Here is a 12677-nt window from a genome sequence, read left to right as displayed (position 1 = left end):
TGGTAAAATGTTAATATTTAGGGAATCTGGGTGAAGGGATTTCTTTGTACTGCTCTTGTAACTTTTAGTCTAAAATTAGTTCAGAAGAAAAAGTTAAAAAAAGTAAAGAGAATCATCAGCCCCTGTTCCCCCTAAAAATATAGAACTAGAGTACTAGATAACAACTGGATAACTGGTTTAGGAATTCGTCTATATACTTCTGAAATAGCATTCCTAAAACATAAAGGTACAGAAAGTTTGAAAATAAAAAGTTTAGAAAAGATACATCATAGTTGCTAGAAAAAACCTGGCAGAGCCTATATCGATATTGGACAAAATAGAGTTTGGGACCAGAAGCAATACTAGAGGTAAATAGAGTACTATGTAATAATAGAGATTTTATTCATCAGGAAGATGTAATGCTTCTAAACTTTCATGTACTTAATGGCATAGACTTAAGATATATAAAGCAAAAATCAACAGAAACCCAAAAGAAGAAATAGACAGCTCTATCATAGTGGGAGATTATTGACTTCTCTCAGATAAAGAGAAGAGATAAATGAAGAAGTCTAAAAATAGTAAAGTAAAGAAAATTTGAACAAAAAAGTTTACAGCCACGATCTAATAGTATGGTAATGCCATTCAAATAGAGTATGTTTAGAGAGTACTGAGGTCAAATCGTTCATATTTATACAAATGAAATTAGCTGCTTATTTAAGGGAGCTGTAGCATGCTGTTGGTAATGATGCTAGTTTGTATCTGAATTGATCACTTGGGAGGAGAGATGAAGGAAGGAAGGGACTGCTTCAGTGGGAAGGGTCAGGAGGTGAGGGTGCCAGGACACCCAGGTTCTAATGACAACACTGACAAACACTGGCCGTGTGATGTTTGACAAGCTGTCCTCTTGGATTTCAATCATATAGTGATAGGGATGTTCATCCTGGCTCTTCCCCAGGAATGTCATCAGAGTCAACTGAAACATGTGAGTGAAGATGTTCACAAATACAATGCACTCATGTGGATCAAACTAAAGTTTTTATTGAATGTCTCCTCAATGCAAGGCCTATGGAAGACCTTGTGGGGGTAGGGATATATAAGTCATTAAAGAGATTCTAATCATTCTCGTCTAAGAAGTCATGCAAATAACTCTCAAGTTATCTATTTCAAACCCTTCAGCAGCTTCCCTTTGCTCTCAGGATAAAGATCAGCCATGGTGTAGCCTCTGCCTGTCTCTCTGGCTTCATCTCAGATATTTTCTCCCTCACTCAGCGTTAGTCCCCCATACTATAGTTTTCTCCCACCACAGGACTTTTATACCAGCTGTGCCCTCAGCTTGAAGATCCTTTTTTCCCCCTTTCACCGAGTTAATACTTTCCCATCTTTCAGATTTCAACTCTGTTTCTCAAGGCAACAGAGTAGAGCACACTCCTTTCATATGGAGTAGAGCCTGCCTCCTGAGTAGAGCACACTCCTTTCATATGGAATCATAGGATAGTACCTTGTTCTCTGCAGTAATTTTACATGTTAGGGAGCAGTTGTTTGACTAATATCCATTTCTCCTAGTGACTGTAAGTTCTAGGAAGATAGGGGCAATGTTTGGTTTTATTTACTGGCATATTGTAGGCACTCAGTAAATATTTGTTGACAAGCTGACAGGTCTTCTAATCAACTGACTGAATGAAGGTGCCTGGAGACAGATACAAACAAATAACAGCAAAGAGACAAAAGAAGATGTAGTTTGTGAAACGAGCCCTAGAAGAGGTTATAAAATGCTGTCTAGATGCTGGTCTAATGGATGACTGTGATTATTATCACCGACCAGCTTCAAGTGATCTGCGTGTTCGTTATAACAAAGAAATTGCTGGGTTTTATTTGTTACTTCTTTGTTAGTGTTTTTTTAGTAAATTCTTATTTGATTGATTTGGTCATAGGAAATAACCCACTCTCTTTTGTCAGCCCAAGCATGAACCTCTCAGCATCTTCTCTGACCTTATGGGCGTGGACTATGAAGAGATGTGTCACTGGCTCTGCCATCGGAAACTGGCTACCGCCACAGAGACATATATCAAGCCCATCTCGAAGCTTCAGGCCACGAATGCCCGTGATGCTTTGGCCAAGCACATTTATGCCAAGCTCTTTAGCTGGATTGTAGATCATGTCAATCAGGCCCTCCATTCTGCTGTCAAACAACACTCTTTTATTGGAGTACTGGACATATACGGGTAAGTGTATTTGGCTTAATGGTCAGCCACAGAGCATTTCTTTCTAGAGATTATCTAGTAACTCTGAGTGGGTACTAGATTCTGTCTCCTACTGGTAAGGAGAAAAAATTAGAAGAGCATTTCTAAAAATCTTATTTCATTTGCTAGTTTGCCTTCTCTGGGTACCCTCCTTTAAAGATTTTATTTATTTATTTGAAAGAGAGAGAGCGAGAGAGAGCATGAGCAGGGGGAGGGCCAGAGGGAGAAGCAGACTCCCAGATAAGCAGGGAACCCAGTGCAGGCCTCGATCCTGAGGCTCCGGAATCATAACCTGAGTTGAAGGCTGACGCTTAACCACTGAGCCACCCAGGCGCCCCTCTGGGTACCCTCCTTTAGCTGTTAATACCTTTCCTATACATTTCTGCTTTTTAATGCCTAATTTTTTTTATTGTTTAGTTTTTCAAAAGAACCTATGAGATCTCTGTTCCCAGTACTTTTTTATGTGAATATTTAGACACTGAATCTGTAAATTGACAAGAGCAATAGGTTTATCATAATTCTGATTGTTCCCCACCTGGGGATGAATTAGCCCTCAAAAACTCATACTGTTAAATACCTCTTAAAAAAATAGTAATAAAATAAATAAATACATATATACATACCTCTGCATGCTGGAGCCTTTAAAAAAATCTCTCTGCTATGTGGCTGATGCCTATCTGCTGGGTATAGATTCCATGTTACTGATTTATAAACCTTTATCTTCACTGATATGGAAAAAAGGTTTCAAAATGTTGAGAAATTTCCCATTTCTTTCTTTCTAATGGGCACATTTTGAATATTTTAAAAAGCTGTTTGTTTCTTTTTCTCTTCTTCACATATTATTTTTGGTTTTACAGATTTGAAACATTTGAGATAAATAGTTTTGAACAGTTTTGCATAAATTATGCAAATGAAAAACTACAACAACAATTCAATATGGTAAGAATTTTCTTTTTCAACCAATTTCTCTTATAAGTTAATTCTTTTGAATTCCCACTCTGTGTTTTAAGTCTAGTTTCTGAAATGAGGTTGTAAATTGCAATTATTATGTGGGCTTTAGAACAGCTGAGCTGCTGAGGAACTTATGATTAATAAATGAGTGCAATGTTAAAGAAAGGTGTATGGCCCAGATAGGATTCAAGGTGATCTTCAGATTACAACCTGGGAATAGTAAAAATTTGGTTGAAATAAATTGAGTGATGGAAGCAGAGAATGTGTTAGGTAGTAACATAGGCAGTTTGAAGTTTGGAGCCCAGGATATCCTTCAGTGTGTTGTTCCTGTAGAGTGAAGACTATCTTAACTCCTACTTGCTGTATACGCAAGATGCCAGCATGAAAAATCAGAACGCACTCTCTTTTCTATGTATTTTTTTTACATATTCTATTTTATATACTCTCTTTTCAATAGTCTAAGACATTCACCACAACAGTGGCAATGGGAATATTTTGAGAATGGCTCTTGTGGAGTAGTAATATCAAATATCATCAAGCATTATCATGGTATTGGGGAATTTCAGGATATTTAAAAATGAGGGGCAGTAGATTGTAATGGTGAAGATCATAGACCTCCAAAGTAAACTGCTTGGGTTGGAATTGCATTCTGCATTGATTATTCATGCGACCTTGGGCAAGTTAATTGACCCTCCTGGGCCCTAGTCTCCTCATCTGTATAATGGGGATGATAGTACCTACTGCAATATGGTTGTATAGATTAAATGAGTTAGGATATGTAAAGTTATCAACACATGCCAGGTACAGTTCTAAGTGCAAGATTAGGGATGGTTATTAGTACTGATGAAAGAGGATATTGAAAATGAGTCACCCAGGGGCGCCTAGGTGGCTCATTTGTTAAGCATCTGCCTTCGGCTCAGGTCATGGTCCCAGGGTCCTGGGATCAAGCCCTGCATTGGGCTCTTTGCTCAGCGGGAAGCCTGCTTCTCCCTCTCCCACTCCCTCCTGCTTGTGTTCCCTCTCTCGCTGTGTCTCTCTCTAGATAAAATCTTAAAAATGAGTCACCCAAAAAACAAAACAAAAAACAAAAAAGTCACCCACAGAAGGTGAAGATGGAAGAGAAGAGAGCTGAAGGACAGGAAAAGAGCCCTTAGTATCCTCATTTTATAAAGAGAGAGGACAAGTGGCATGGTCTATAGTTAATGAACAAAAAATAGAAATTTAAAGGTATTTTAAGTTACAAAATTAGTAAAAATCAGAAGAAATAAAAGTAGTAATATTGGGAGGGCTGGGGAGGGTCTCAGTAGAGAGGTGATATATATGAATTTAGCCTCATCTGTCTCTTCAAGAAATCAATAGATGATGTTTCCAACGAATACATAAAAAAATAGTGGATAAACATATTCTTTAGAGGTAAATATCAGAAGAAATAACTAAGGAAGTTAAAAATGGCTTCCTCCAGAGAGTGAGACTGGGTTGAGGGATGGGACAAGGTATTGTTGCTTGTCATCATCAAACCTTCAGACTGATTTTTTTTTTAAAGATTTTATTTATTTATCTGAGAGAGAGAGAATGAGAGCACGAGAGAGAAGAGGGCCAGAGGGAGAAGCAGACTCCCTGCTGAGCAGGGAGCCCGATGCGAGACTCGATCCCAGGACTCCAGGATCATGACCTGAGCCGAAGGCAGTCGCTTAACCAACTGAGCCACCCAGGCGCCCCAGACTGTTTGATTTTTTAAAAAATATTGCATATACTCTGATGAAAATTTGGACCATCTTTATTTAGCAAGTTAATAAGCTACTTAGCACAGTGAAATAATGCAGAGGTGATCTTCAGGCCTTAAGCTTATGACTGTTTCCATAAGAATGTGATTGGTGTATTTCTCATCTTTACATAAGAAACATTAATAAAAACCTATCAGAGACTAAACTGAGCATTATCTTTTTCAAGGTTTTACTGAGATTAATACTTTAATCATCCACAGCCCCTGCTCTTTCCTAGTATGTTTTGGCACAAGATGACTGTAAATATGAGGAACCAACACTGCCCTCATTAGGGATTGGCTCATCTGTCTGTTTGACAAGCACCCCATGTCTTTGCATGTGTGTTTCTGACTCTCTTGTTTCTCTTTATCTTTCCCTCTGCCTCTATCAAGGCTGTTTGTCCTTCTCTGTCTCTCTCTCACACACACACACTATACTGCATCTTAGCTTCTCTCTGCATAGCTGCTCCACTCCCTCTTACTATCAGATGACTTATTCTTCCCTTTTATTTTGTATATATTTTCTCAAGGTTTCTGCTTCCTCAATCACTTCAGGCTCCCTGTGAACCCAGCAGTGGTTGGATTGCTCCTCTCATCCTCTCCCCACCCCTGCCCCGGCCCTGGAGAGAGAGGGAGAGCGAGGGGAGGAGCAGAGAGAGAAAGAGAGAGAAAATCTGAAGCAGGCTCCACACCAAGCACAGAGCCCAATGCGGGGCTCGATCCCACAACCCTGGGATCATGACTTGAGCTGAAATCAAGAGTTGGACACCTAACCAACTGAGCCACCCAGGCACCCCTCTCCTCTCACCCATATCAAAATTCTTACACCTGAGAAAGAGAATCTGGTTAACTTCATTCATTTTTCCATCACAGATCTCTAGCATTTGACTAGCTGTGACTAGGAAGATGGGGTTTCCCAGTAAAGAACTTGGCTGCTTTGGGCCACTCCGTTGGCAGGGATTATGGGTGGTGCAGGGGGCATGAAAAACATGATGATCGGCATTTTTACAGCTCGCAGTCATTACATATTGACCAAGGATCTCTAGCTCATGCCCACATTGTCTTTTTGACAATTGAGTATCCAAAATTTCTGAGGCCTCATGGACTTTTCCAAACTAGGCATAGAAATGTGTATAAGAAACAAACTCTATTTAAAATCTGGATCAGTGTTTCTGTCAGTGTGGAGATTGCGTATAAATTATTGAATTAAAAAAAGAACAGGGCTCATTGCTTTGGAAAATATTGGTGCCATCAGTCAGGGCATCCTGCTGACACGTGCCCTGTTTGCCTTCTCATTCATCATAAGAGCAGAAGAAATTTGCTTTCTGATCAACATGACATAAATATTCATATGGGTGACCATTTTGTTTGTTTTTTTTTTAAATTGCTGAAGCTTATTGCAGCTGGTAAATGCTGCAAATGAGCCAAGAGGGGCATTATAATAAGTACAGAATAAAGTGAGAAAGTTCCAAGTGCACAAGGAGAATATGTATCAGAAATCTTGGTGACACCTAGTTTCATGGGTCTTCGGGTCCTAGAAAATATGTGTTGTTTGGTCAAAGTCACAGGGGGCTGTTCTTTCCAGAAAAAGCATCAAAATATCTGAGAGAAGAAGGGACACAAAAGAACAAAGGAAAGCAGAAATCCCCAAGAACAAAGAGTAGAGGTCATTAACATCTTATAGACACTAGAAGTTGTGGGTTGCTATATTGGTTGGGCAGCCTGAAGCAAGAACTGTATCAGGGATTGGATTGCCCTTCCATCTAGACTAACTTAACAATCATTCATCTGCAGAGCTCCTATCACACAGGAAGGAGTGATAGGAGGAAAGCCTTTCCTCACCACCCTATATCCAAACTGGATGACGATTCTTGGATTCTTGCTCTCATAGCTTACATTATTTTCCTCTGTAAAATTACTACAGTTTGTGATTCTTTGTGATTATTTGATTTCTGTCTGTGTTTCCCACTAGTTAAACTCCCTGAGGGCAGAACCCACATCTACTTTGTTAATGGTGTGCAGTGACTGGCACATAGTAGACGGTCGATATATATTTTTGTTTAAATGAGCGAATGGGGATTAGAAGCAATGGTGAGGATGGTGGCTAAAACATTTAGCAGAAAGAGCAATGGATTGGTCCTTGTTGCAGCTGCTTGCAGCATTGGATGTAGAATTCAGAAAATTGAGCTGTAGATCCCCTGACTCTGGAAAATAATAGAGGCAGACATAAAACACTGTTATCTAATTCTGAGGCACGTGAACTTCAACATCACTGTACCTTAAGAGAATTACTTTGCTGTGCTGTAAGCGTCACCCGGCATGGTTCAGTAGTCTAAGGGGCATCTGCTCTGCATAGTCCAAGGCCAGCTAAGGCATTGTTAGCAGCACTGTGCAATAATTTGAGGCCAAAAAGTATATTGTGCAGTGTTGGATGTATACATATAAAAAAAATTGAAGATTCCTACATTTGTCAGCTGTTTAACACATCTACATACCTAGATTTACTTGTTTACCAAGCATCCTATATAGCTGAGGCTTTACTATCTGTGGTTTTTATTTGCTTTTTATATCACTCTCCGTGTGTAAAACATGTTCCTCCCACAAGATTATTGTTGCCGGAAGCCATGGACTATCTCATATTATGTTTGTATCCTCTTAGAGTGTTTTCTATAAATGTTGTTTCTTGACTAACATTACTTATAATGATACAGTAATGCCAGTTTTTTTTTTTCTTTTTCATTTCAGCATGTCTTCAAATTAGAACAGGAAGAATATATGAAGGAACAAATTCCATGGACACTCATAGATTTTTATGATAATCAGCCTTGCATTAATCTTATAGAATCTAAACTGGGCATTCTAGATTTGCTGGATGAGGAATGCAAGGTAAATATGATTTTCTGACGTACCTAGTCTATCAAGAGATATGTCAAGGTCAGAGGTCAGTGGGTTTAAGCAGAGATTCATTAGTATACCATGAGGTGTCACGGTGGCCACGAGTGAGAGATCACCATACTTGCATTCTGAAAGGTCACTAGACCCAAAGGGTTCTAAATATAGTCGAAACTTGGAGAATTTTGGGGCACCTGGGTGGCTCAGTTGGTTGAGTGGTTGACTCTTGATTTCAACTCAGGTCATGATCTTGGGGTCCTGGGATTGAACCCCACGTCAGGCTCCGTGCTCAGCAGGGAGTCTGCTTGAGGATTCTCTCCCTCTCCCTCTGTCCCTCCCCTACCACTTGCACTCTCTCTCTCTCTCAAATAAATAAATCTTTTTAAAAATCTAAAAAAAAAAGAAACTTGGAGAATTTCCTTTCTCTTTTCAGCCGCTTCTCAGTTATGTGAAAAATTGACATTAGACACAACTGCTTACCAATGTTAGCCACCTTTGTTATATTTGGTACTTTTTTGTTCAGTGTTATGACATATTTAAAGAAATGCAAGAAATTGTACAAAAGATATTTTAAATAATAGTCCTAAATATCCATGATTTTAAAATTGACTGCTTGTTCTTTATCACTGATATATATGGTAGAAAGGGAGTGTTAGCTTTAATATTTGAAGACCCACATGTTGGGAAAATAATGGATCTCCAGCTTTACTGCTAACTGAGTGATCTTAGACAAATAACCTATCCTTTCTCTTAACTCCTCTTTAGTTTATATGTCATAAATTATACCATAGATTGATCTCCTAAGCATCCAGATTTCCTACAACAATAAGAATGAGTATAATGCTCAGTTTCACTTGAAATTAAATAAAATGCATATCAAACCAAAAATGGGATACTGCTTTTTACTTATCAGACAGGCAAGTTTTTTTTTCTTTTAAGATTTTAGTATTTATTTTGAGAGAGAGAATGCACGTGTGCTGGGGCAGGGGCAGAGGGAGAGGGATAGAGAGAATCTCAAGCAGACTCCGCGCTGAGCAGGGAGCCCAACACGGGGCTGGAGCCCAACATGGGGCTAGATCCCAGGACCCTGGGATCATGACCTGAGCTGAAATCAAGAGTCGGACGTTTAACCGACTGAGCCACCCAGGCGCCCCAGATAGGTGAGTTTAAATTTGATAATACCATTCATTTATGGTAGGATATGAATTAATACAGCATATTTTTGAGGAAATTTGACAATATTCATCAAAATTATAAGCACATGTACCTTTGGACCCAACAGTGGAACTGCTGGAGTTCACCCTATGAATATACTTGCAAAAGTACCCAAGATATATATGTAAAAGAAGTAAGTGTGGCCATTTTTACAATAACAAAAATGAGTAAGAACCTAGTGGCCATAAATATAATTATATTTATTTTAAATATATTTTCTTCATTTTAAACCTTTCTGAATTATGAAAATATTTCACTGTGTGCATATATTACCTTTATTTAACAAATTTAAGAAAATACCTGATATGGAGCACCTGGCAGGCTTAGTCGCTAGAGCGTGCGACTCTTGATCTTGGGGGGTCATGAGTTCGAGCCCCACATTGGGCATATAGCTTACCTAAAGAAAAACACACACACACATAAAATCATGATAGTTCATCTTTTATTTGTGAAGTTGTTTTAAAAGCAGGTAGAATATTTATTTGATGATTCCTGGTATAGACAGATTGAGTTGCCCAAAGATTGGGCTGAGTCATCCATAAGAAGGTCGCAGTCATTGCTTTTCATTAGTAATTAGGTTTTGGCATCTAACAGAGTGATGTGAGAGGAATGAGCTCCTAATTGCGTATAAAAGTTGTTAGAAAAGCCAAAAAATGGTCTTTTGGTTGGTGCCTCAGAAGAGCCTTATAACAATTTTCACCTTATTTTGTTGTTGTTGTTGTTGTTGTTGTTTCTTTTCTCCCTTGAATGTAGATGCCTAAGGGCACAGATGACACTTGGGCCCAAAAATTGTACAACACACATTTGAACAAATGTGCACTCTTTGAAAAGCCCCGTCTATCAAACAAAGCTTTCATCATCCAACATTTTGCTGACAAAGTAAGGAATGTTTATTATCTTTTTTCTTTTTGAATATTTAAGTTCAAAGAGGAAAAAAATTGATAGTCAAGAGATATCATTTTTATCTTTGCTGAAACTTGCATTCTTTAGTGTCTTAGAGGAAAAGTATTTTTCAGTGTTGCTTTGTTGGTTTTCTCTTCCTTTAACCTAAATGGAATTATATTATGAAATAAATATGAGCCTGCAATCCTCTATAATTCTGAAATCCAAGAAACTCAAAACTAAAAAGTCTTCATAATTCATTTTATGTCTAGACCTGATCTCTGACTTGAACTAACATGAGGTTCTGTATCGTCTTTATCTCACTTAGGCTGGATATTTGCATACTTCAGTGTAGAAATGTTAATGTGTTTGATTACAGTTGATGCATCAGATTGCTGAAAACCTTGGAGGGGTTAGCATAGAGACTGATTGAGTCAGCATGGGAGAAGACAGTCAACTTCTTAGGAGTCTGCTTACCTATGACTTGGGGGAATCTTTTAGACCATCACTAGTTAGCCCTACCACTGTTCCCTAGGAAAAGCAGTATTTGAGGAGTCTTACTCTAGAGTTAACATACTTCTTCCCAAGAATGGTACTGGCTTCTTAGAATAAAACTGATAACCAATTTGCTGAGAACCAGTCATATAGCCTGAACCTAATATATTTTTGTTGTTAATGATTATAATATTTGTTCAAAAGTCTGTTAGTTAAGAAGATTTTTGCATGTGTTTTCAGGTGGAATACCAGTGTGAAGGCTTTTTGGAAAAGAATAAAGACACTGTTTTTGAAGAACAAATCAAAGTTCTGAAATCCAGCAAGGTAACAATGTAGGCTTTCTGTAATCAGGATATATTCATTAAAGTGTTAATTACTTACGCATTAGTTTTTTTGTTTTTTTTAAGCATTAGTTTTTTAACAATAATGATTTTTCTAACAAAATCAGATTTACTATTAGTTTTTAATTTATCAAATACATAACTGTGTGTCAGGTATTGTTTTAAATGCCTTACAAATGTTAACTCATGTAATTTTTATAATGAGGTGATATAATCATTCCTCCCATTTTACAGATGAGGGAACTGAAGCACAGAGATTTCATAGCTAATAAGTTTTCAAGCCAAATTAAAACACAAGCTGTCTGGCTCAGAGTCTGCTCTTAACCACTATGCAATGTTGTCTTTCAGTTTTATGTGAAATTGTTGTCTCCACAGTGGTTCTAGACTCTCTTGTGCCTTTGTGAGAGACTATGAGAGAAAACAGGTTTTTTGCTGCATTATGTATGTATGTATGTATGTATGTATGTATGTATTTTTAAAGAATTATTTATTTATTTTAGAGAGAAACAGAGCACTAGCGGGGTTGGGGGGCAGAGGGAGAGGGAGACAAACAGACTCCCCAATGAGTGGGGCACATGACTTGGGGCTCGATCCCAGGACCCTGAGATCATGACCTGAGCTGAAATCAAGAATCAGATGCTCAACCGAGCCACCAAGGCGCCCCACTGTATCATTTTAAATGGATGCACTGGAAACATGGCCTTATGCACTCAAATTAATTGAAACTAAACTTAGTTTAACAAAATGAATATTCAGATATTCATTAAAAATCTATAATTACTCATGTGAATCTAGACTACTGACCAGCACTTTTGTTTTCCTAGTTTATTCTGAGATAGTCTTTTTAAGTTCTGTGGGAATATTCTATAAACATTTTTAAATTTAAATTCAATTAATTAACATATAATGTGTTATCGGTTTCAGAGGTACAGGCCTGTGATTCATCAGTCTTATGTAATACCCAGTGCTCATCACATCACATGCCCTCCTTAATTTCCCCCATCCCTCCACCTCCCTCCCCTCCAGCAAACCTCAGTTTGTTTCCTATGATTAAGAGCATCTTATGGTTTGTCTCCCTCTCTGGTTTCATCTTGTTTTATTTTTTCCTCTCTTCCCCTATGGTCCTCTGTTTTGTTTCTTAAATTCCACGTATCAGTGAGATCATATGATAATTGTCTTTCTCTGATTGACTTATTTCACTTAGCATAATACCCTCTAGTTCCCTCCATGCCGTTGCAAATGGCATTATTTCATTTTTTTTTGATGTCTGAGTAATATTCCACATCCTCACCAACATCTGTCATTTCCTGTCTTGTTAATTTTAGCCATTTTGACTGGTATGAGGTGGTATCGCATTATGGTTTTGATTTGTATTTCCCTGATGCCGAGTGATATTGAGCATTTTTTCATGTGTCTGTTGGCCAAGACTAAGTTCCAGTTTTAACCCTCAGAAAAATAATGACTGAGTTCTGTAAGTGTCTGTCAGTTTTTTACTTACACTCATAAGCACTGGGCATTAATGCTTTATAGCTTATAGGACTGATGTATAGGAGAAAATTCTCTCCTAGTGCCAATCCCGGAGTACTATTCAGTTAGATTATAAATTATTTCTATTTATGAATAGTGATGAAAACCATAAAATTCTAGTGTCACTACTCTGCCTAGGTAATTTAGCTTAAATGGAACATTCACAGGTTCTTATTCCCCAGGTACCCGTAATCAGTCGTGTCTTTCTTCTGACTAACTTTCTTATTGGCTAGTGGATCCTTAATTATCACAAGGTAGCTATGGGTTCTGAGGAATCATTTGGAGTAATTGCAGTTTGTAGCATTGTTGCAGCTGGAGCTGGGGGATGGTGCATGATACACATAGCTTGGGTTTTCAAATCAAGTCTATTAGAGACTCTTATTTTTCCCCTTT

The 12677-nt window shown here is 38.1% G+C and overlaps 1 protein-coding gene across 5 annotated transcripts in view; it reads left to right on the top strand.

Moving 5' to 3' along the window:
- Positions 1 to 12677, top strand: part of MYO5A (myosin VA) — a 197152-nt gene that overhangs the window by 103163 nt on the left and 81312 nt on the right. For all 5 annotated transcript variants that reach the window (XM_073877020.1, XM_073877019.1, XM_025883595.2 and 2 more), the window contains exons 10-14: positions 1936 to 2201; positions 3077 to 3158; positions 7678 to 7818; positions 9793 to 9918; positions 10657 to 10740. In XM_073877020.1, the coding sequence (XP_073733121.1) occupies positions 1936 to 2201; positions 3077 to 3158; positions 7678 to 7818; positions 9793 to 9918; positions 10657 to 10740 (699 nt within the window). The remainder of the gene's footprint in view (positions 1 to 1935; positions 2202 to 3076; positions 3159 to 7677; positions 7819 to 9792; positions 9919 to 10656; positions 10741 to 12677) is intronic.

Source organism: Callorhinus ursinus, unplaced genomic scaffold (assembly GCF_003265705.2).
Source record: "Callorhinus ursinus isolate GAN/ISIS: 27379988/994484 unplaced genomic scaffold, GSC_fseal_2.0 scaffold25, whole genome shotgun sequence".
Lineage (NCBI taxonomy): Eukaryota > Metazoa > Chordata > Mammalia > Carnivora > Otariidae > Callorhinus > Callorhinus ursinus.
The sequence above is the reverse complement of the archived record's forward strand: the minus strand, read 5'-3'. Positions and strand labels throughout refer to the sequence as shown.